Source organism: Microtus pennsylvanicus, chromosome 9, assembly GCF_037038515.1.
Source record: "Microtus pennsylvanicus isolate mMicPen1 chromosome 9, mMicPen1.hap1, whole genome shotgun sequence".
Classification (NCBI taxonomy): Eukaryota; Metazoa; Chordata; class Mammalia; order Rodentia; family Cricetidae; genus Microtus; species Microtus pennsylvanicus.
In genome coordinates, this window is record NC_134587.1 from 44,413,705 (window position 1) to 44,438,761 (window position 25,057).

The 25,057-nt window shown below is 43.7% G+C and overlaps 1 protein-coding gene across 1 annotated transcript in view; it reads left to right on the forward strand.

Annotated features, from left to right (window-relative positions):
• Gle1 (GLE1 RNA export mediator) overlaps positions 1–17,931 on the forward strand; it is a 32,979-nt gene extending 15,048 nt beyond the window's left edge. Inside the window, exons 8-16 of the mRNA XM_075985654.1 lie at positions 213–325; positions 688–757; positions 6,555–6,697; positions 6,802–6,992; positions 7,960–8,089; positions 10,100–10,204; positions 12,091–12,173; positions 16,151–16,214; positions 16,877–17,931. Of these exons, the coding sequence (XP_075841769.1) occupies positions 213–325; positions 688–757; positions 6,555–6,697; positions 6,802–6,992; positions 7,960–8,089; positions 10,100–10,204; positions 12,091–12,173; positions 16,151–16,214; positions 16,877–16,945 (968 nt within the window). The 3' untranslated portion in view covers positions 16,946–17,931. The remainder of the gene's footprint in view (positions 1–212; positions 326–687; positions 758–6,554; positions 6,698–6,801; positions 6,993–7,959; positions 8,090–10,099; positions 10,205–12,090; positions 12,174–16,150; positions 16,215–16,876) is intronic.
• The last annotated feature ends 7,126 nt before the right edge of the window (positions 17,932–25,057 follow it).

Genomic DNA, 25,057 nt, shown 5'->3' on the forward strand with positions numbered 1-25,057 from the left:
TTCTTTCTAGTTGTATAGCAGTGTGACCTTAGCAAACAATCTTTCCGTGTCTATTTCTTTACTCATTAAATAGAGATAGTAGTAGTTTCTACTTCACAGTGTGATTGTGACCACTAACGTAGTCAATCCATAGATCAGTGCTTAGAATAGTTCTAGCTCATATGCCATGTTCAATAAGCTCACTGCCATTGAGACCTGTCTTTTATTCTCAGAACTGCAGGTAAAGGTACAAGACAGTACCATGCAGTGGTATCAGCAGCTTCAGGATGCTTCTGCAAAATGTGTGTTGGCCTTTGAGGGCCTGACCAGCAGCAAGGACAGTCAGGTAGGGAAGAGTTGGGTGGCAGAAATTCTGGCAGTGTACCCCACAGCCTGACCTCCTAAAAGAAAGTATTTGGTGTGTCATGTTCCCTCATTCATAAAGGCCTGTGCTCAGCTTTTTTTTTTTTTTTAAAGATTTATTTATTTATTATGTACACAGTGTTCAGCCTCCAAGTATGCCTCAGGCCAGAAGAGGGCACCAGATCTCATTACAGATGGTTGTGAGTCACCACGTGGTTGCTGGGAATTGAACTCAGGACCTCCGGAAGAATAGTCTATGTTTTTAACCTCTGAGTCATCTCTCCAGCCCCTGGGTGCTCAGCTTTTCACAACACCATCTAACATGTCACCGTTCTCTTTTGGCAGGCCAAAAAGATAAAGATGGACTTGCAGAAAGCAGCCACTATCCCAGTGAGCCAGATCTCCACTATTGCAGGTGGGTCAGATGGTTACGAATATTGTCCTTCACTTCATTGTCTTATTTTTCCAAACTGGTTGCTTTGAGGGTCTTAAAAGTTTTTTATCAGGGCTGAAGGTGTGGCTTAGCGGCAGAGCACTTGCCAAGTATGTGCAAAGGCCTGAGTTCCATCCCCATGACCACCAAAAAAAAAAATGTGTGTTCAAACTATGTTGGGTCCCGATTTTTTTTTCTGTTTTTCCTCTTCAAACAGAAGATAGTTGGTTCTAGTAGTACAGGCTTGTAATCCCAGCTGGTTGCGGGAAGGTTGAGGCTGGGGGATCATAAATTCAAGGACAGCATGCATAAATGCACTGAGACCTTACCTCAAAAGGAGAAAGTCAGAAGACACCTGGGGGTGCAGCTAGTGGAACTCTTACAGACACATGCTAGGCCTAACTCACTCCTCAGTAGCATAGAAAAGAAGAAAGGATTATTTGTTGACTCTTTTTGGAGAGGTTCAAATGATTTTATTGAGAACCTGTGAGATAGGAGAGCTAGGAAAGGTGCTAAAGAAGTAAGAGCTGCAGGGGATGGAGATCACGTGCCAGACTGGAGAGCTGGCTCAGCAGTTAAGAGCATTGGCTGCTCTTCCAGAGTCCTGAGGTCAATTCCCAACAACTACAGCATGGCTCACACCATCTGTATCGAGGTTTGGTGCCCTCTCCTGGCCTGCAGGCAAAATATTGTGTACATTTTTTTTTTTAAAAGAGGGATCACATGCCAAAAACCACTGACCAATTCTTAACCTCTATCTATCTATCTGTCTGTCTGTCTCTCTGTTTATTTATTTGCCTTTTTTTGAGACAGAGTTTCTTTGTGTAACCTTGACTGTCCTGGAACTAGCTCTGGAGACGAGGTTGGCCTCCAATTTACAGAGATTTGCTATTTTTATTTTTTTTATAGTGTTGGGGGTTGCAGGCCTCCACCACTGAGCAACGGATACTAATTTGTTTGCTTTATTGAGTTAGTGGGCCACTGTGTAGCCCAGGATGACCTTAAATTCATCCTAGCCTGATGGGTGTTCTTGATTTCAGACATGTGCCACAACACTTGGTGTCCGAGTATTTTTTTTTAAGGATTTTATTTATGCGTATATACATGTACCTGTATTTATGTGACTATATGAGTGTATGTTCAGGTGCCTGTGGAAACCAGAAGACGGCATTGATCCCTTGGAATTTGTGAGCTGTCTCATGTGGGTACAAGGACTCTGGTCCTCAGGATTGACTAGCAGTTGCTCTTAACCACTAAACCATCTCTCAGCCCCCTGATTCATTTTTAATAAGCTATGTATTAATAATAAATTATTTAGAATGCTTTTTTTTCCCCTTCCGGGGGGGAGTAGTTTGGAGACTGGGTCTCACTATGTAGCCCTGACTATGGACTAGGTTGGACTCACTCACAGAGGACTCATTCCGCCTGCCTCTGCCACCCAAGTGCTGGAATTAAAGGCATGTACCACCACGCCTGGCTTTATTTATTTGTATTTTTAAAGTGGTGCTGGTAATTTAACATAGGGTTTTATATAGAATGCTAGGCAAATTCTTTACCAGTGAGCATACCCTGGCTCCCCCAGCCCTAGAATGACTTTTAAATCTAAAGTTGAAAGTTAGGCCAGGCGATGGTGGCACACGCCTGCCTTTAATCCCAGCACTCAGGAGGCAGAGGCAGGCGGATCTCTGTGAGTTCAAGACCAGTCTACAGAGCTAGTCTACAGAGCTAGTTCCAGGACAGGCGCCAAAGCCACAGAGAAATCCTGTCTCGAAAAAACCAAAAATAAATAAATAAATAAAGTTGAAAGTTAGTACTGTAAATATTATGAAGAGAACTTGGAGGAAATGGGAGAATACCAACCTAGGATGTCACTTCTGCTCTTTGCTTTTGTCCTGCTTTGTCCTGTGTTAGCTTTTCCAAACTCCAATATTGACATTTTAATACTCTCTGCTCCAGAGATGTAGCAAATAATCCAAATGCTGAAAGACCCTTCTTTAGAGCCTGGGTTCAGTTTCACAGCTGTGGATGAGGAAGCCATTACAGGCTGTACCATCGAGCAGTAGAAGAGCAGCTCAAGAGCTCTTCTGCTTACTGTGTGCCCTATCACACTCTTACTTGTTGCCAAAAAAGCACATAAATGTTGTAGATTGTGCCCTCGAGGTCATTGGCCAAACTTACTTAGATTCCTCTGTTGCCTGCAATTCTTTGTGGAACTGGGCAGAGTATAAATAAACTCTATTGAGGAGTTTCAAGTCGCATTGACAGTGGGAGGGAGGGAGGGGGGTAGAGTGAGGGGGGTAGGGGAGTGGTGGTGTGTTGGCTGCACTCTCCTGCTTATCCTCATTCCTTACCTAAGTCACTGCAGTCTTATCTCAGCTGCAGCAGGGAAACAAGCAGCCTGAGCTCCTCAGAGGCTATATTTGTTTGTTTGTTTGTTTTAGAGACTATTACTATTTATTTTTATTATTATTATTATTGTCTGTTTTAGAGACTAAGGTAGCCTTCTTTCCTTAGTCAGCTCTTGTAAAAGTCTGCCTTTGTTCCCATCCCTTCTGTCACCTGTCAGACTTTGTTCATTGCTTTTGTCCATTCTCTCTGCTTCCTGAGATTGCTTCATTTTGCCGCTCCCTTCCTCAGCCTTTAAATGTGCTTGAGTTGCTCATATATCTTCATTGATTCCCTTGTTCTTCTGCCTTCTGATCAATCTCAATTCCTTTTTTTTTTTTTTTTTTTTGGTTTTTCGAGACAGGGTTTCTCTGTGGTTTTGGAGCCTGTCCTGGAACTAGCTCTTATTGACCAGGCTGGCCTCGAACTCACAGAGATCCGCCTGCCTCTGCCTCCCGAGTGCTGGGCTTAAAGGTGTGCGCCACCACCGCCCGGCTCTGATCAATCTCTACTCTAGCCAGTATTTCTATTCGGCCTTTGGACTACAAGCTTCTCTATGAAACAGTTCCCCTGACTCTGCGGCGCCTCTGCTTCTCAGGTTCCACCCCTCTTTCCTCTCTTGCCCCTGCCTTGATTGTTTTGCTTCCTAGGGGCCTGTTATCATCCACAGTTCTGTTTATCCTTTGTAATCCCATGGTGTCAAACTTTATTTTTATACCAGTGACTTCTCACTCTGTCCTGGGTCATTCCTTTCTTCCAAGCTTCACAGTCTCTAACAACCTCATAAGGCACTTCTCTGAAAGATGTGTCTCGGCTCCCTTTAACTAATTTATTTTCTCTGTGCCTTTTTTCTCCTTCTGGAAACTGGAAGCAATCTGCATGTCTGTTCTCATTCTGCTGTTCTTCTGGTGAAACCCAGCATGCTCTGGAATCAGTGCTCAGGAAGGTTGAGTAAGCAGAGGAAAAAGGAAAAAAAAATTTGTTCTTATTGTTAAAAGTGGACAATAACCATGAAGAGTTAGAATTAGGAAAGATTTATAAGTGGACATGGGCTAGTGGGTATGGTAACCACTTCAGGCATAGGGTAAAGAGGGGCTGGTTGTGAGATTTAGCTCGTGAGTCCCTGGAAGCTGTTGGTAATAGTAGTAGAATATGACTTTGCAGTCATGCACTAAGGAAGCGTGTATAAAAGTGGACACATTTAACATCCCAATCTTTCTTATTTTCTGGGACTATTCATCCTGTAGATCTGTGCTGTCTTTTATTTTAGGTTTTTGTGTGTGTGTTTTTCTGTGTTTCAAGGTTTCTCCTTGTTACAGCCCTAACTGTCCTAGAACTAGCTCTTGTAGATCATGCTGACCTTGAACTCACAGAGATCCTCCTGCCTCTGCCTCCTGAGTGCTGGGGTTAAAGGTGTGCACCACCACCACCACCACTGGACTCTGTGATGTCTTTTTAATTCATTTTTGATTTCCTCCTGCATCTCTGGTTTAGGGGATATTTTTGAGTCGTTAGACTTTTGAAGTGATTAAGAATTTCATAAAGTATTTTTCAACTGGAGATTCTGGTTAATTAAATCATTGATTGTAAGTACTGGAGTAATGAAAATGCTTACGCATGGGGGAAAAAACAATGTTTATCCTAACGTGTTTCATACAATATTTCACATAGCCAGTGGTGGGAATGGAGTTAGATCTCTTTCAGGAAGGAGAAATTATAGTTACCTTTCCCATCTTTCCTGTTTATCTCCATCCCCATTTCACATATTACCTATCTTTGGTTCAAGCATCAGGTCAAAGTCAGTAGGTGGTGATACAGAAACAGCTATTTCAAAGAATTGGCTCTTCATTGGCTCTGTGTAGTTCTATCTGTCCTGGAACTTGCTCTGTACACCAGGCTGGCCTTAAACCCAGAGACTCTGCTGCCTCTGCCTCCCAAGTGCTGGGATTAAAAGCGTGGGCCACCACTGCTCAGCTATGGGTTCTTCTGTATGCATGTTAAGAAATGTGAGTGTCAGCTTTCCATTCCTGTAGCAATCTTGTGAGGTATTAATTCAGTAAAAAGAAGGTTTATTTTGACCTTTGGAGACAGCCTGATGTCAGTGCTGGGAAGTGAACTCAGGTCCTCTGGAAGAGCAGAAAATGTTCTAACTACTGAATGATCTGTAGATAGATTTATTTATTTTTATTTTATGTGTGTAAGTGTTTGTCCGTGTACCGTGTTTGTGTCTGGTGCCCTTGGAGACTAGAGGAGAGTATTGGATCCCTGGAAATAAGAGTTATGCATGGTGTGAGCTTCCACGTTGGTTCTGGGAATTGAACCTGGGTCCTCTGGAAGAGCAGCCAGTCCTCTTAACCACTGAGCATCTCTCTAGCCCCAATTTACTTATTCTTAAAGATTTATTTTTAATTATGTGGTATGTGTAGTTTTATACATGAAAGTAAAGTACCCTCCAAGGCTATAGGCATCATATCTCCTTAGAGCTGCAGTTATGGGTGCTGAGAATCAAATTTGGGTCCTCCATAAAAGCAGTACGTATTTGTAATTGCTGAACCATTTTTCTAGTCCTTCCACTTTGTTCAGTGAGACAAGAATTTAACATTTTAACTAGACTGGCTGGTCAGTGGGTCCCTAGGATCTGCCTGTCTCCACCCTGCTAGTGTTGGGTTTACAAGCATATGCTGCCATGCTCGGATTTTATGTGCAGCAAGGACTTCATCCACTGAGCCCTCTCCCCAGCCATCTATGATATGCCCATATGCAACTGTGTTTGGGTTTAGATTCTACACTTATGTACAGATGGATTTTGGTAGATGGTTTACTTTGTCATTTGCATTGAATAAAAGATTTGACATTAGCTGAGCATGGTGGCACATGCCTTTAATCCCCAGCATTGGAGGCAGCTCTCTGTGAGTTTAAAGTCAACTTTATCTACAAAGTGAGTTCTAGGACAGATAGGGAGGTTACACAGAAAAACCCTGTCTTGGGGCTGGTGAGATGGCTCAGTGGTTAAGAGCACTGACTGCTCTTCCAGAGGACCTGGGTTCAGTTCCTGGCACCCACATGGCAGCTTGCAGCTGTCTGTAACTCCAGTTTCAGAGAATCTGACATCATTACACCAATGTGCATAAAATAAAGTTTAAAAAAAAAAAAAGGAAAAGAAAAACCCTGTCTCAGAAAACCAACAAAAAAAGATTGACATGAAGTTGTATGTTATTGAGACAGGTTCACATGTAGAACAGGCTGGTCTCAAACTCACAACATGGCCTTACTCAACGCAAACATGAGTTCTGATCTTTCTACCCTCCTTCCCAAATGCTGGCATTAGTATAAGTGTGTACAATCATGTCAACCTGCAGTTTTATCTTTTTGTTGCTTTTTCTTTCCCACCTAGGTTCAAAGCTGAAGGAGGTCTTTGAAAAGATCCATAGCCTGCTATCTGGAAAGCCCGTCCAATCTGGTGGGCGTTCTGTGTCTGTCACTCTTAGCCCACAAGGGTTGGACTTTGTCCAGTACAAACTGGCAGAGAAATTTGTGGTGAGAAACCTTGTTGTCAGGGGTATGGGCAGAAGAAGCTGGTGGGCAGTGTTGAGCCTTGCTGGCATATTAACCTGAAATTGTGTCCATATTTGTGTTCCTAGAAACAAGGTGAGGAGGAAGTGGCCTCTCACCATGAAGCAGCATTCCCCATTGCAGTGGTGGCATCCGGTATCTGGGCGCTCCATCCTAAAGTGGGGGAACTTATCCTTGCTCATCTCCACAAGAAGTGTCCCTACTCCGTTCCTTTCTACCCAGCTTTTAAGGAGGGGATGGCTTTGGAGGACTATCAGCGGTGAGGTTATTTTCTCTTCTCTCATTCACTCTAGGGAGAGTAGGAGAATATAAGAATCTGAGTTTATTTTCAGTCTTTCTCACAGCTCCTTCTCTGTACTTTAAATGTCCTACCAGAAACAAAATGTCTTGAACCATGATTGGTATTGTATATCTGTAATCCCAGGATTTGGGAGGTTAGCCTGGGCTACATAGCAAGAACACTATCTCACAAAAAGGGGGAAAGTAATGTCTTTTACACAAACTAGACATCTTTTGGGATTTGTAGATTTGGGGTGGTGATAATTGATAAACACTATTGCTCACTGGAATGAATACTGGATCTAGAATCCTAAGTCTTAGAATTTATTCATCTTACAGCTTTGCAAAATAGGGTAAGTCATTTAGATCTCATTGAGAAGCTATCTTAGCTAGGGTTACTACTGGTGTGATGAAACACCTAAGCAAAAGTGACTTGGGAGGAAAGGGTTTCTTTCACTCCCACTTCTGTATCACGGTTCTTCATGGAAAATAGGCAGAGCAGGAGCTCAAGTAGGACCAAAACCTGGAGGCAGAAGCCGATGCAGTGGGTTTGGAGGGTTGCTGTTCACTGGCTTGCTCCTCATGGTTTCTCCACTTGCTTTCTCACAGCACCCAGGACCATAAGAAAATGCCCGACAGGCTTCCCTATAGCTTTTTATAGAGGTATTTTCTCAATTGAGGTTCCTTTGTCTCAGATGACTCTTGCTTTTGTCAGGTTGTCAAAACTAGCCACCACCTAGGCAGTTTCCTTATTTCTGAGTTTACTGGTGAGTTTGCTTTGCAGAGCTAAATTTTATAAATAGAAATTTGAGCATCATGCTTTGTTCAGATAAAATAATTGTAATAATAATGCAAAATGCAACTAGTAGTACCTTAAACCATAAAAAGAAGCCTCTTTGTCACCCTCGTTTTGGCCTCATCATTCTAAATCTTATCTTCACACATAGGATGCTTGGCTACCAAGTGATGGATTCTAAGGTGGAGCAACAGGACAACTTTCTAAAACGAATGTCTGGGATGATCCGTCTGTATGCTGCCATCATCCAGCTCCAGTGGCCATATGGAAACCGGCAAGAGGTAGGTAAAACAGCCTGGTATTGATAGGAGTAGCCCAGCACCCACAGTAACTGCAGCCTTTGTGTTAGTCAGCTCTCTATTACTGAGATAATCAGCTTACAGGGAGGAAACTTCTCCTTTGCTTTGTGGGAGCCTATGCATGGATTAGGACATTTGGGAGAGCTTCCAGTCTCACACTAGGTCCAGTTGCCTTTGGAGCCATGGTGAGGCAAAGCATCATGGCAGAAGCATGGGCGGAGCAAAGCTGCTTATGGCAGTTGGCTCGTAAAAGATGCAAAAAGCTTTTTTGTGTGTGTGGGTGTCTCAGTATCCTCTTCAAGGGTATGTCCACAGTGACCTAACTTGGACTCCACTTCTTAAAGATTCCACACTTTGGGGTTGGAGAGATGGCTCAATCGCTAAGAGCATTGCCTGCTATTCCAAAGGTCCTGAGATCAGTTCCCAGCAACCGCACAGTGACTCACAACCATCTGTAATGAGGTCTGGTGCCCTCTTCTGGCCTGTGGGCATATACACAGACAGAATATTGTATATATAATAAATAAATATTTGAAAAAAATATATATGTATGTATTTGAAAAAAAAATATATATATATATATTTTTTGTTTTTCGAGACAGGGTTTCTCTGTGATTTTGGAGCCTGTCCTGGAACTAGCTCTTGTAGACCAGGCTGGTCTCGAACTCACAGAGATCCACCTGCCTCTGCCTCCCAAGTGCTGGGATTAAAGGCGTGCGCCACCACCGCCCGGCTTAAAAAAATATTTTCAAAAATAAAAATATACCACACTTTCCAATAGAGCCCACAGGCTGGTGACCAAGCCCGTCAGCAGGTCTTTGAGGGCTCTTGCAAGCTGTTCTTCAGAGAGGCTGTGCTGTGGAATGATGGGTAAAGACGATGGTATTTTATTTATTTATTTTTTTTTGGGGGTTTTTCGAGACAGGGTTTTTCTGTGGCTTTGGAGCCTGTCCTGGAACTAGCTCTGTAGACCAGGCTGGTCTCGAACTCACAGAGATCCGCCTGCCTCTGCCTCCCGAGTGCTGGGATTAAAGGCGTGTGCCACCATCGCCCAGCTAAGACGATGGTATTTTAGAGAAGTGGATATTGATTCTTAGGCAGCTTTTTTGAATCAACAAGAAAGTTCAGTTGCTGCCTCAGCTGAGGCCATAAAGAGCTAATCTTAGAACAGAGTCCACAAGTCATAGCATTTACAAAAGTTTCAGCCAGCTGTGCTGTGCTGCCTGTAATTCCAGCACAGGAAGCTGTGGCAGAAGGATTGCAAGTTCCAGATCAATTGGGCTGCAAAGTGAGACCCTGTCACTGCAATACCAAAATCCGACAAAAAGTCAGGTGTTGGGGACATAGTGACACACCTTTATTGCCAGCATTTAGGAAGCAAGGACAGTGAGTTCAAAGGCAGCTTTGTCTACATAGATATCCCAGGCTACCCGATGCTAATGAGACCCTGTCTCCAAACAAAGACACCAAAAAACAACCCCAAAGCTAAAATCAACAACAACAAAGTTAGACAAGATGGTTTACCTTTACACTCCCACCATGGCAGAGTGGGCCAGGGAGGATTGCCATGAGTTTGAGGCCAGCCTGGGCTACAAAGTTAATACTGCATCTGAAACAAACAAACTGCAAGTTTCCTGAACATGAAATTGATGTGTACATATCAAAGGAACCATGTAAGAAATTTGTGGAAGCCTGCACATGGATCAGAGTATTTCACTGAGCCAGGTGGTGGTGGCCTCTGCCTTTAATTCCAGCACTCAGAAGGCAGAGGCAGATAGATCTCTGTGAATTTGAGGTCAGCCATGTCTATAGAGCGAGTTCCAGAACAGCGCGGGATGTCACGCAGAGAAACCCTGCGTAAGATTTCCTTAGCTTAATTCTTTCTGTTCTGTCATGCATGCATGGGTTCATGTCTAATGGCTGAGTGATCACATGGAGTTTATTCTGTGAATAAAATGAAATGAAGTCATGACACAGTTGCTTTCCTTCCAGGCTCATCCTCATGGCTTAAATCATGGCTGGCGCTGGTTGGCACAGATCTTAAACATGGAGCCTCTATCAGATGTGACAGCCACTCTCCTGTTTGACTTCTTGGAGGTAATTCCGTTATCAAATGAGAGACAGCCAGTGGTTGAGGTGGCTTCTGACATAGGGTAAAATGAGTGGGGAAGCAGCCTAGAGGTGGAGCCAAGTAGTGAACAGCTCAGGCTGCTGTCACCAGCATGAGGCACGAGACAGGCCTCGCTTCCACTTTCCCTCTCACTGTCCTTGACTTCTCTGTCGACCATGTTCTTCTCATTATAATGTCTCGGGGTCCACAGGCAAGGGAAACACTTCAGGTGAGGGAAGAATGAAATTCATTTCAGCCCGGTACTGGGCCAGAATTTCTTGGAATGTGACATCAGCTCATATAATTTTGCCTTATTTAAGCAGAGCACATGTTTGGAAAATCTTTTCAGATAACAACATAGCTCTGTGAGTCCAACATACTTAAGACACGTTTACAATGAAACTCCTTACAAAGTACAGTGGCTTCATCCCTGAAATGGGTTCTTGTTGGCTTGGAAACAGTACTCAAGATAAAGGTCTAGGGAGAATGACTGAAGTAAACATAACATCCATGGGAGTCAGGATCGGCCTGGGGCGAAGACAAAATAGAAGACATGTAGGTTGTTGTGAAGCACAAATTATACCTCCAACAAGGATGGTTTTATGAGCTGAGAAGCAGTGCTCAAGGTTTAGGGGGAAAGGGCCTGGGATAAGTAAAACAAATTTTGTAAGATATAGGCTGAGCCTGGCTCATCAGACAGCAAAGGATCACCAGGTTGTAGACTACATCCAGGAGGAGGGCAGCTGGGTGGTGGGGGTGCAGAAGCAGGCAGATCTCTTGAGTTTGAGGCTAGCCTGGTCTATAGGAACTAGTTCCAAGACAGCCAGGACTATTACACAGAGAAACCCTGTTTTGAAAAATAATAAACAAACAAACAAAATACTCTTTCCTTTGAAGGATGCCTGTGAGTTTAACTGTCCTGGCCTCTCTTTTACTGATCTGTGTACACAAGTACTTTCTGCCCTCTGCAATAATATATGTCCTAGCCTAAGTAAAAAAGTAGACTTCATCGTAGGGATATTGAATTGAGTAGTGGAACTATGGTAGGCTGTGCAAGTGAGTCTCTTGAGACACTGGAAACAGGAGCTGGATCTCCCTGGGTCTAGTCTTCCATAAACGTTCTTTCTCCTTGCTTCTTCGTGCTCTGTAAGGATGCTAGCTATCCTGTGCTGTCACCCAGTCTCAGTTTGGTTACCCATTGTGGAGGGATCATTATCCACTGTTCTCATTCCTACTTTCTGGGGAGAAAATGTAACCTCTCTAAGAGCTCATACATTCCTGCCCTTAGAAACAACCACTATAGAGCTGGAGAGATGACTCAGAGGTTAAGAACACTGGCTCTTCTTCCAGAGGTCCTGACTTCAATTCCCAGCAACCACATGGTGGCTCACAACCATTTGTAATGAGATCTGGTGCCCTCTTCTGTCCTGCAGGCATACATGCATACAGAACACTATACATAAAAAATAAATTTTAGGGGGAAAAAAAAAAGAAGCTAGGCAATGGTGGCACCCTCCTTTAATCCCAGCACTCGGGAGGCAGAGGCAGGCGGATCTTTGTGAGTTCGAGGCCAGCCTGGTCTACAAGAGCTAGTTCCAGGACAGGCTCCAAAGCTACAGAGAAACCCTGTCTCGAAAACAACAACAATCCGACGGAGAGCCAAAAAAAAGAAAAAAGAAAAAAAAGAAAACAACAACAACAACAACAACAAAAAAGGAAAGTTAGGTCTTTACCATCTATTCCTTAGTTCCTTAGTTAGCTAAGTGATGCCGTGGCTGAGATGTTTGAAGGACTGATAGGAAAAGGAGTGATTGTGCTTCTCTCATGAGTTGATTTTTGTTCTTTGTGCTTACAGTTTTTACTTTCCCTCTAGGTGTGTGGGAATGCCCTCATGAAGCAGTACCAGGTCCAGTTCTGGAAGATGATTCTTCTCATCAAAGAGGACTACTTTCCCAGGTATAGGCTTGTTAAGCAAACCACTGAGGAGTTAGTAGGTAACACTGAAGCCATTACTCAGTGCTAGTGCAGTGTTTGTGTGTGTTTCTTGGCTGAGTTTTTATTTTTCATTCTGTCTTGTTCTTTTGTTTTGAGAGTCTTTGTAGTTTAGACTGTCCCAATCTCTTACCAACTCTGTCTCGGCTTTTTTTTTTTTATTAAAAAAAAAAAACAAAACAACTTTTATTTATTCTTCTCTCATACAATATATCCTGACCGCAGTTTCCCCTCTATCCACTCCTCACGGGTCCCCCCTCCTCTCCTCCCCTAAATCCACTCCCCTACTCCCTGCTTCTCCCAGAAAAGAACAGGCCTTCCTGTAGGACATCAACCAAACACATCACAATAAGGTATGATAAGACCAGGCACAAACCCTCACCTCAAGATTCACATAAATGTAGAACCTCATAACTTTGATAGGAATCTAATTTTTGTGACTTTATACTAAAATATATTAGAATAAAACTTAAGTCAAGGTATTAAAACGGTCACAAAAATAAAAAAAAGCAATGCCAAAGTCACAAGAATGACAACCAGAAGATGCACAAGTTCCATTTGTTAGTTCATGGATAATTACTCTGGTGGACTATGCTAAGAGTCATGGTATACTGCAGGCCTCAGGAAAGATGAAGAGGGCTGCCTGTGTTCAGGTCACTCCAGCAGCACTCTTGAGAAAGGAAGCCACGGGAATTTTTAACCAGCAGCTAATTCATGCTGTCGTGAGTCTCATTTTTAAAAAGAGAGTACATTACCAGGAAGTTTAACAAAATGGTATATGCCAACATATCCTTGGAATCTCGGCTGCCAGAGCCTCTAAAACTTGCGTGTGTTGTGTCATTAATAAGACCCAAAGCACCGAGACACATGACCTAGGTAGGCAAACTCTTCACTTTCCATGAGTTTGTTTATTTACTTGTAACGTGGGAATTATAATACCTGGCCTGCTGGCACACAGACTCTAGTGGGGTTTTATTTTTAATGAGAAAAGGTGTGAAAGGGGGTCTGTGGAGCTATAAAAACCACACAGATGTGAGGTGTAATTATTAAACTGTAAGGTTTCTCACCTTTCTGTAATGATTCCTAACAGCCCAGGATTAAAGCTAGGGCTGTGGTCTCCAAGCTCAGATTCATCTCCAATAGAAATCCTCCTTTACCCTGCGGCCAACATTTCCTAAAACAAGAGTCGAAGACTATTTGCTCCATGGAAAATTAGCCAGGATTATTACAAAGAAAAGTTCTGTTGGGAGATCAGTTTGGGAAACAAATTTTTTTCTCCTCTAGGACTTTTCTGCAAGTGAGTCTTTGAGGACTTTTAAAGTGTAAAGTAGCTGTTCAGGCAACCCAGTAGGTGAAAAGGGATCCCAAGAGCAGGCAAAAGAGTCAGACACCCCTAGTCCCACTGTCAGGAGTCCTCCCAAAACCCCAAGCCAACAACCATAACATATTTATGCAGAGGACCTATTGTAGACCCATGCAGGCTGCACAGTTGTCAATCAGTTCCTGTGAGCCCGGTGAGCCCTGCTTAGTTGATCGCACAGGCCATGCTCTCCTGCTGTCTTCAACCTCTCTCTCCTGTGGAGTTCGTCAAGCTCTGAGAGAAGGGATCCAGTGGAGACCTCCAGCCTGGCTGGCTTTCTGTCTACTGTTGGCTGTGGATCTTGTGCGTGGTTTATTTTAAAGTTGTATTTGTTTTTGTTTTCTGTTTTGTTTATTGGTGGAGCTGGGGTGGGGTTTGTGCATGTCACAGTGTACACTTGGAAGTTAGGACAGCATATGGGAACAAGGTTCACCTTATGGGTTCCTGGGATCAAACTCAGGTAAGTCAGGCTTGGTATCAAGAACTTTAACACATACACACACCCCAAGCCATCTTGCCTCCCAAGTGTGTGGTATTTTTGACTTAAGTAAAAAATGAACAAGGGTCAGTGGTTGAGCACGTGCCTAGCATGAGCAAGGGCCTGGGTTTGGTCCTCATGATGTGGACATAGATCTGTTTAAAAATAATATTGTTGGGCAGTCATGGTCATGACTCATACCTTTAATCCCAGCACTCAGGAGGCAGAGGCAGGTAGAGTTCAAGGCAATAGAGTTCAGGCCACCCTGGTCTTACAGAGCTAGTTCTAGGATAGTCAAGGCAAAACAAAGAAACCCTGTCTTGAAAAAAGGGGGAGCCTACAAGAGTTAGTTTCAGGACAGGTACCAAAAGCTACAGAGAAACCCTGTCTCGAAAAAAAAACAAAAAAACAAAACAAAACAAAAAAAATGAAAAAAGGGGGAAATCTTTCTACTCATCCTTCTCTTTGATTTTTTTAAGAAATTTCTTTTTAACTGTATATATTTGCACCTGAGAATGTTCCCAAACACACATATAATGTATGCATGTGCCTTTAGAGGCCAGAGGTGTTGGAACCCCCAGAGCTGGAGTTGTGAGCTGCTCTTCATGGGTGCTGGGATTTGAACTTAGGTCCTCTGCAAAACCAGTAGGTACTCTTAACCACTGTGCCATCTCTCCGACTTCTTCTCCTTAATGTTTGAGTAAATGGTTATGAATTTCAATGAAAACACCTTTTAAATATTGTTTGTTAAGGAAAGGTATAAACTAGGAAGATGTTGAAATAAGATATTTGATGTTGGCTGTGGGTGGTAGGGCACTTATCTAGCACATTCTAGGCTCCATTCAAACCATGAGATACATGCACTCTTGCACCACTGAGATGATACTGGCTGATTTTTGAGGAGGAGTTGGAACAAGATCTCACTCTGTAGGCCAGGATGCCCTGGACCTCAGCAGTCTCCTGCCTCAGTCTCACAAATCCTGAGATTATAGGCTTGAGCTCTGTGCCCAGGTGTATGTGGGGGGAGTTGTGTGTGCACATGCACATGTAACTCAGAGGTGTTGCTGAACCAGTATCTCTCATGAAGCTAGAACTGTCTGGAAATGCTGGGCACCAGGCCTCAGGCATTCTTTTGTTGCTGTCCCCAAGCTCTAGGATTTATTAGTGTATACCCCGATCTCTTGTTTTCCTGTGTGTTCTGAGGATGGAACTCAACTCTTCTTCTTTTTTTTTTTTTTTTTTGGTTTTTCGAGACAGGATTTCTCTGTAGCTTTAGAGCCTGTCCTGGAACTCGCTCTGTAGACCAGGCTAGTCTCGAACTCACAGGAGATCCGCCTGCCTCTGCCTCCCGGGTGCTGGGATTAAAGGCGTGCGCCACCATTGCCCGGCCGGAACTCAACTCTTCATGCTTATGCAGCATGTACTTTACTAACTGAGCCATCTCTCCAGCCCAGGCTGAACTTGGATTGTACTATGTAGCCAAAGGTGACACTGAATTCCTACTACTTCTGCCTCCTGTGTGCTAAAGATAAGTGTACGTAACCATGCCTGGCTCTGGTGTGTTTATGTGTTGTTTCTAATACTTGTGATTACAAGTAGTCATGAATTGAGCCATGAAGTTGAGTCCATCATTAAGTCAGTTAGAGAAGCTGATCTGCCCCCCCCCCCCCCCCAGATTCTCTGACTGTGGTATGCTTTTCACCCTGAAGTGCTCTTCCAAATTCATTGGGATTTCAGGCAGGGGGAATGCTTTTGTGGTGCTCATCCTATCTGGTCACAAAGACCTCAGAAAAGAGCAGTGTGTCCCTCTCCTTTGTCTGTTCGGAAGACCAGCAAGGACCCCTTGAAAGAGCAGCCAGCGTTCTTTTTTTGTTGTTTCATTTTGTTCTTTTGAGACCGGGTTTCTCTGTATCTTTGGTTGTCCTGGAACTCATGCTGGTCTTGAACTCACAGAGATCTGCCTGCCTCTGCCTCCTGAGTGCTGAGATTAAAGATGTGCAACTCCACTGCCCAGCACAGCCAGCATTCTTTAGAAGAGTCAGTGGATCTAGTCCTCACTTGACTCACATCTCTTTCTCTTTTTCTCCCTCCCTTTCCCTACAGAATTGAAGCCATCACAAGCTCAGGACAGATGGGTTCTTTCATACGTCTGAAGCAGTTCTTGGAGGTAAGATGCTCCCTTCCAACATTCCCTAAACTGTAGCCTGAGACACACTTGGGTCCTGCAGTCTTGGGTCTCCAGACCTGATAGCCGTCTCTTCTGTTTTCCCACACTCTGCTTTTTGTTCATAATTCCCCTTGCATTTTAGACCACAGTATGCCATTTCACCCCTGTATACATTCTCCACACTGCCCATCAGGTAGCTGTCCTCAAAGAGTATTAGATGGTAAGGTGTGTGTAACAAACTGTTTGGCTCGTTACCCAAGGTTCTTCTGTCAGTCTCAGGTGAAGTGAACTATGAGTGTGGCTACTTCGCCCTGAGACCATACTGTACTTTCGCTTGGATTTTTCCTTCATTTCCAAGTACCAAGACATTCATCTTAGCAGGTCATCTAGAGCTCTGTCAAGTAGTTCTGTCAAGGTAGCCCACTGACCACCAGCTTCTAGGAACCTATAAAATAGTGATGGACAGATGGGGCCATGCTATGGGGAAATGGGTAGGCAGGCATAAAAACAACTCTACATTTGTCTTAGGTTTCCACAGATCCGTTAGACTTTTGTCTTCTCTTTCTCTGGCCTGGGTCTTGTCCCTCAGTGTCTCCCCACTGTTAACACTAGAGGCAGTTTTTTCAGAAATTCATCCTGTTTTCTTCATCTTTCATATCCAGAAATGTCTGCAACGCAGGGAGATTCCTGTCCCCAAAGGCTTTCTGACTTCCTCCTTCTGGCGCTCCTGATGTCCTCCGTCATCAGTCATCACATCAGTTTGCAGGAGGGGCAACAATAAAGAACTGAGACAGCGCGTGTGGAAGAAGTCATGTCAGATTTAGAACTTCATCAGTGTGTTCTTATGTATACATTTGTATCATGTGACTATGATTTTCATAGTTTACAGCCTTTTGCCAGTCTCTTGTCAGATTTGGTAGTTCCTATAGGTATCAGGACAGACAAGCTATGAGAAGAGTCAGAAGAGGCACTTAGCACTGGGATGCATCCTTTGTCTCCAGGATCTATCCGAAAGTTGGTGAGACTTTGTGTTTTCCTCTGACCTGGAGCAAGTCCACCATTTTCACTTTCACCCTCGGCCCCATCACTTTCCATACACACACTCAAAAGAGTAAATCTCCTAAGATTCCCTTTAAAGTATCATGTGATGTTTGAGGCCAATCTCTTCTATGCAGTCTGAGTATGAGGTAAAGCACTTTATACTTTATGGCTTGTAAACTACTTGTATATTCAGAGGACATGTGTGGTGTAGGCATGGACTGAACGCCAGAGTGCGTCAAGGTAGTTGGTATGTGGATCAAGACTAGGAACATGGAACTATAGAGCACTCTTTGTCTTCTTGATCTGGAATTTGGTCCCTGGATAGCTGGGAATGCTGTACTAGATTCAGTACCTTTTTGTTGTTTTTCTGACAAAAACTAAGATTGACTGAGATATGACTTACAGCATTAGGTATAAGCTGAAGTTCATCAGCAGTGAATGCATTGGTCATTAGGAGGAGCTATCTCAGGTGGAAGCTGGTATTTGTTTTATGAATAGATTGACTCTCTTTGTGCACTGCAGAGGCAGAGCCACAGATCAAATCTAGTCCAGCAGGCACAGGGCCTTGTGTGGTGTCTATCTGTTGGTTCTCTTGAATGGCCTAAGCATTTCAGTTGTTTACTGCAGTGCCCAAAAAGGTAATAAAGTTTGAATTTTTAAAAATCCTCTGCTATTATGTGGTTGTCTCAGTATTATCTGTGTCTTGCAAATGAGCAGTATATGTAAATCCTATGGGCATGACTTTGTGCAGGTCTAGGTATGGAATATGTGTTTCTTCCTCTTCATCTTGGAAAACCTGGTTTTATATCATTCCTTTTTTAAAAAAATGATGTTTCAATAACTGACTTTGATCTAGCAAGAGATGTGGGGGGTTGAGACTATAGCATTTACCTAGCATGCCGGAGACCTTGGGCTCCAGCTGCAGTGCCCCTTCCCAGGAATGTACACTTGAACAGGAAACTGGACTCCATTCATTTTCGTTATATCAAAAATGTAATATAAAGCAATGTGGCAGTGACCCAGTACTTGGGAGGCAGAGGCAGGTGTATCTCAGTGAATTCAAGGACAGCTTGGTCTATAGTGCGAGTCTCAGGACAGCCAGAGCTAAACAGTAAAATCCTGTCTTGAAAAACCAAGAAAAAGTAAAAAAGTACTAGTCCTTGAGAGCTATTATTATAAACTATTTAGGATCATTAAATGCAGGTTTAATAGTTAGTCATCAGCTGGGCGATGGTGGCGCCCGCCTTTAATCCCAGCACTCGGGAGGCAGAGGCAGGCGGATCTCTGTGAGTTCGAGACCAGCCTGGTCTACAGAGAGTTCCAGGACAGGCTCCAAAGCCACTGAGAAACCCTGTCTCAAAAAAACCAAAAAAAAAAAAAATAGTTAGTCATCAGTATAGTAAGAATCAGACTAGTCTTGTAGTCATATTAGATATGTTTTCAAACAGATACATTTTATGTGCTCTTCAAACACTTAAGAGACCTACAGAATATGGCATTTAAGATATTTTATAACATAAAGCTCTTCATGACAGTGATATACATCTGTTCCTAGGAACACCAATCTACTTCAGAGAAGATGATAGACACCAAAGAACCTCCATATAGAGTTTGCTTTCATTTGTTGCAAAGTTAGTCCTTGGACAAGAAACTGTCCTAGCCTCCACTGCTGATAGTAAGTATGCTGTCCAAACTGTACAAGCAGGACACAAAAGGCAGCTGCCGAGCTTTGTCAAGACAAAGTAAGATAGTCCTTTAAAATTCCTGCTTCATAGAAAAGTATGTCAGATATTCTAGACAGGCCTGTAGAACAAAGATGGATGCCCCAGTGTTGCAGAGGAACCTTGAGTGGCTGTTCAGGCAGCCAGGATGTTTCTGTCCTTTCTGTAGTTTTGGAAGTTGTTTGCTTTGTTTACTCAGGTATTAGTTTATCCTTCTCAGGTCTCCAGTGGGGTTGAAGAATAGATAGTTATACTGTTTTCTTTGTTACCAAATTCAGAAAAGAAACTTATAAAAGAGATGTAAAGTTTATAAAGTTGAGAGACATAAAAGCTTAAGTTGTTTAAGAAAATGTTTTAAGGTCTTTAAAATGATTTTTTTAGGCTGGTAATACAAGTTATGGTAGAAAGTGGGTTAGGTATAAACTTCGGACTCATCATGATATGATAATAGAGTAATTTCTCTGAATTTGTTAAATACAAATGGAGTAGGCCAGGTGATGATGGCACTCACCTTTAATCCCAGCACTCAGGAGGCAGAGGCTAGAAAATCTCTGAGTTTGAGGCTAACCTGGTCTACAAAGTGAGTTCCAGCCTAGCCAGGACTGTTTCATGGAGAATCCCTGTCTTGAAAAAACAAAACAAAAGAAAAAAAAATAAGTGGACTTTGCATTGTAAATATAATTCTTGCCTGATAATTGTTCTAAGTATATATAGTTTTACTGTGTTCGAATTAAAACCTTTCCTTTTTATTCAGACAATGCCTGATAATTGTTCTTGTATATAGTTTTATTGTGTTAGAGTTAAAACCTTTTCTTTTTATGTAGATAAATGGGAAGGGGCCTGCTATTTTATCTCACTGTGACACTCTGAGACTGTTAATCAGGGGGTAGAATCAATTACTAGCTGGCCAGAATTACCCAGAGAGATTTTGGAGGACCCAGGATATGATAAAGAGGCACAGGAAAGAGTAGGGAGGGGCTTAGAAAGATTTGTGGGCCCTTTTGATCTGGGAAGTGTGGAGAGAGGGTCATCTGGTTGTTCCTCCACAGTTTTCTTTTTTTTTTTTAAAATATTTATTTATTTATTATGTATACAATATTCTGTCTGTGTGTATGTCTGCAGGCCAGAAGAGGGCACCAGACCTCATTCCAGATGGTTGTGAGCCACCATGTGGTTGCCAGGAATTGAACTCAGGACCTTTGGAAGAACAGACAATGCTCTTAACCACTGAGCCATCTCTCCAGCCCCTCCACAGTTTTCTTAATCTATCACTATTCTATCCCAATATCTGACTACTGGTTTTTAATTAATAATAAGCCATTTAGATAAGTGCTTGATCATGTGGTCTCGTGTAACACAGCATGCATTTGGAGGTCGTCGAACAACTGTGGAGTCAGTTCTCTGTTTACAGGGGTTGAGGATTGAACTCAAGTGTGAGGCTTATGTGACAAACTCTTTTACCAGCAGAGTCATCTCACCAGCCTGAGAAAACCTTTGTGTGAAGATGTGTCTCTATGGTTGGTTTAATAAAAATCTAAGTGGCCAATAGCTAGGCAGGAGAGATAGATGGGATTTCCAGGAAGAGAGAGACGTGGAGGAGGAATCTAGGTGTGCAGTTTACACCAGAGAGACCAGTGAGACCCTGAAGAAGTTGGACATATGGTGCAGAGCAGAGGTAACCGAGCCTTTTGGCAGAGCATAGATGAATAGAAACAGGCTAATTCCAGTTACAAGAGCTAGTTGGAAGCAATCCTAAACTAAAGGCCAAGCGTTCATTATTAAAAGTAAGTTTCTGTGTTGTTATTTGGGGTCCAACAAGAAAGATTGCTAAATGCCTTTTATTTCCCTTGGGTTTTTCAAAACAGGGTTACTCTATGTAACAGCACTGGCTGTCCGAGAACTCGCTCTGTAGACCAGGCTGGCCTTGAACTCACAGAGATCCGCCTGCCTCCCTAGTGCTGGGATTAAAGGGTGTACTTCCACACCTGGCGAGAATACCTTTTTTTAGCAATTTAATATTCTTCCTTCAGATGTGATTAGCAGTCCTGGCACTTGTCATTCGATGCTAATTCTCCTAATGGAGTCTCAAATGTGAACAAAGAAGATCATTGAAGGCTGGGTTTTTGATACCCACTGATAGTGTCGCCTCAGAGACCATGACTGCCAGCTGATAGCTGTAGCTCCATACAGGCAGGCACATCAGATTCTTTGCCACAGAATGCTACAAGCTGCATTCTCTTCAGCTCAAATTCTCATCTGCCTGCTTTCACTGCAGCGTGACCTCATTTCTTGGGCTGAGTGCCCAAATTTTTGTCGTGTCATTCTTTGTCCTATATCATCTTAGTGCGGATTTGATGATGTGCTGAGAATTCCAGTAGGCTGCAACCTCTGCACATCCATCATACAGAAAGGGATGACGCTGGGGGCTTCTTGTCGGCCTTGGGATCACATCCGTGCACACACATACACACACATGCGCACAATCAGGAATCCTGAGATGACCACAGTAACAATGATATTCCGACATCCCTAGGTGCCAGGATATAGAAGCCACAGAGCTGCTCATCCTTTTCACACCTGACTAATTCTCTTTGCTCTACCATGCTTAATGCAGTCACTGGATTTCCTGTGGATCTACAAAAGCCTGTAAGAGCTGTGAGCCTCCAACAATGTGATGCATTTACAAAAATACTCATTGTAAAGGGCTTACTGATAGTCCCTAGTAAAAGCCAGGCTTTGTTTACTAGACAATACCCGGTTAGGGGCTGGAGAGATGGCTGAGTTAAGAGCAATTGCTGTTCTTGCAAAGGACCCAGGTGTGGTTCCCAGCACCTTTGAGGAAGTTCACAACAGTCTGTAATTCCAGTCAGAGGATCCAAAGTCTTTTTCTGGCCTCCAAGGGCATTAGGCATCTACATACTGCAGGCGAGCACTCATACACATAAAATATTTCTATTTTTTAAAGCAAGAGTTTGTAAAAGCAGGTATACATTTGGACTCCTCTGAGACAGATGATTGTTGATCTGTAGTGCTGGGGATTGATTCTGGGCTTCACCTATTGGAAGCACATATTCTACTAAGTGACAAAACTCCCAGCTAGTATTGTGCTTTTCAAGTAGGTAAAGACAGGTGCGTGGAGAAAAGCAGTAAGAAATATTGCCATGGGACAGTCGACTGATGCAAGCTTTTCAAAACTGTCATTAGGCTATTCTCTAGACAATGGAAAGCTAACATTGTTTTTTGAGATTTGATATGGTTTATGAAACTGATTATTAAAAAATGTGTTTAAGATTGGCAGGAGATCTGGGCATGATGGTACCGCCTCTGCAATCACAACAATCAGGAAGCTGAAGCAGGAAGATTGCCGTGAGCTCAGGACAGACTAAGCCAAAGCATGAGACCCTATCTCGAACACCAAAAACTCAGCTATGCCACTAATCCCAGTACTCCAGTATGGCTCATCAGGTAAAGGTACCTGCCACCAAGCTGATGACCTGTGTTTGATCCCCAGGATCCACATGGTAGAAGAAGAACCAACTCCAGAAGTTGTCCTCTGACCTCCATACATGCCCTGTGGGTACATAAGTAAGCACACATGAATACATGTAATAAAAAATTTTAAGTATATAACTCGGTTAGTAGAATATGTTTCCAAGTGCTTAGCCCAGATTGCCAGAACTTTCTCATCCGAGGTGGAAACAATGCCATGAAACAATGGTCTTTTCCTCCATTCCTGTCTCCCCACAGTCCCTGGCCACCAATACTCTGTCCTCAGACCTGACAGTTGCGGGGTTGTGAGATAAGGACCATATAATATTGGTCCTGTGTCTGACTTATTTCACTTAGCATAAAATGACCTCAAGATTCACACAGTCTCTGTGTTTGGAAGACTCGTGTGACTGGCTTGTCAGCTCCACTCCTTCAGAACGTCATTACATCCGTTTTGTCAGCTTCTTTACAGGGGGAAAATGCAAGCACTTGCTTTTGAACTTTGCAGAGAATGCAGAGTAGCGGTAGAGAAAGTGGACAGGTGACTCTCCCTGGCTATGATGGATAAAGACCTAACAATTAGTGTTTTCCTCAGCCACTGACCTTTTGAACAAGGGATCAGGACGACTACAGAGTTTAAATCCAGGGGCCCTGGAAAGCTTAGAATTCGCTTGGATTCACTGCTGGTAAGAAGGCAGAGAGGTGTGGCTGAGAACACGGCGCGAACCCAAGCTGTCGCTGTGCGGTGCCTGCTTTCTTTCTCCCTCTGAAGTTCTCTCATCTGGAATATCCTCTCCCTCTCCCTACGCCGAAGAAAATGTGAGGCATGTGCTGAGATTGCAGGAGGAAGGGAAGCAGCAGTGGCAGCCATGAAGAAGGGCTTTTCGGTGGCTCATTTCTAGTTCCAAGTGAGAACAGGTGAGCGGGCGAGGAGAAGCCCGAGGCACTGTTATCCTGGTCATTCTTCTGCTCAGAGAAAGGATCAACAAACACGATTTTACGTTCCAACTCAGAAGAGAGCTCTCTGTCGGTGTCCGATCTGTGGGGCATTTGGTAGAAGCAGTAGAGCACCTATTTCAGTTGGAGGCCAGGGTGACCCCTCGGCCCTGATCCCATCCTTTACCATTGAAGCATAAGGTCTTGGGAATTTGGGGGATTTACATTAGTATTAGTCATTTTGTACCCAAAGCTGAATATCTGATTTTAAAATTTGATGCTACTAGCTGAAATGGTGGCTTACTACGGATGCTATCAGCTGTTTTCAGAATTGCGAAGTCCAGAACCTGCTGTGGTGGTGCACGCCTTTAATCTCAGCATTTAGGAGAAAGAGGCGGGGGTGGGGGGGGGGTGGGGGGGGTGTCTGAGTTTGAGGCCAGCCTAGTCTACAGAGTGAGTACCAGGACAGCTACAAAGGGAAACTCGGTCTGGAAGAAAAAAAAAAGTTCAGGAAGTAGCTCCCCAACCTGTTTTCTCTGTAAAGATTTCAGGAAATGCCTCGTTTCCTCACGATTTGTGAAGCTACTTCTGGGGTGTGGCCACTCCTTTTCTGTCTCTCCACTCCAAGGAAGAGGACTAGGAATCTTTCTTCACTATCATGCCTCCAGCCAGGGCAGCTTAGACGTCACCATGCAGATCCTAGGCTCAGGAGAAGCCAAACTGCAGAGGAACAGGAAGCTCAGGACTGGGCCTCACCCAAGTTCTGGAGCAATGCCCAGTGTCTTTGTAATTATTTAACGAGGAGGGCGGCTTGGTAACCAGGAGGCTTGTGCCTGGGGGAGCTGCAGAACTCCCAGTCGGCCTGACTACACAGGAATGAGCCGGGTGCCACTCCAATGGTTGCCACAGAGCTGCCACCCAAATGGAGGAAGGGAAAGAGCTTTTACAGGAGGGGAGCCTGCCTACAGTTTAGAGCCAGGCCCTGAAAAGGGGCTGTACAAAACAGAAATTGCAGAAATCTTGTTTTTCTTTTCAAAAGTCCAGCACAACCCCCACCCCCACCCCCTGCACAACTCCTTGTGTTCAAACCTTAGCTGTTCTGATTGCTTCCTGCCTGACCTGGGGAAAGGGCCAGCCTCTATGTCATCAGGGTGCTCATTTGTAACATGGAGAAGGCAGTATCTACCTTGTGATTAGTGCAAAGATTAAAAGCCCAAAGAGGTAGTACACAGTGTCACCTACAAAGCAAAGTATAATTAATTGTGGGAAAAGAAACCCTAATATCTTTTTTTTTATCAGCTAGAACGAATGCACCATATTCTACTGACTACCGGAAGAAAAACTGCTGATGAATTCTCCAAATCCTGAAATAAAAGCCTGTAACACAAACCAGTCTTTTCATTCTTCCTAATCAGGATTTTCTTTTTCCTACCACCTTCTCAAACACGGAGCCCCAAATCATCTGATTTTCTTGGCCCCAGCCCCCAACAAAACAGGCAGACTGGCGTCTCCCAGCGCCAAGCCTCCTCCTGAGAAACTGGAGAGGCAGAGCCAACATTCCGGAGAGATCACCCGAAACGGCAAGGGCGTTTTTTTCCGGCCAGGGCAGCAGCATCCCAATCCTGACTGCAGCGCTGGGTCCCGCCCCGCCCTTCG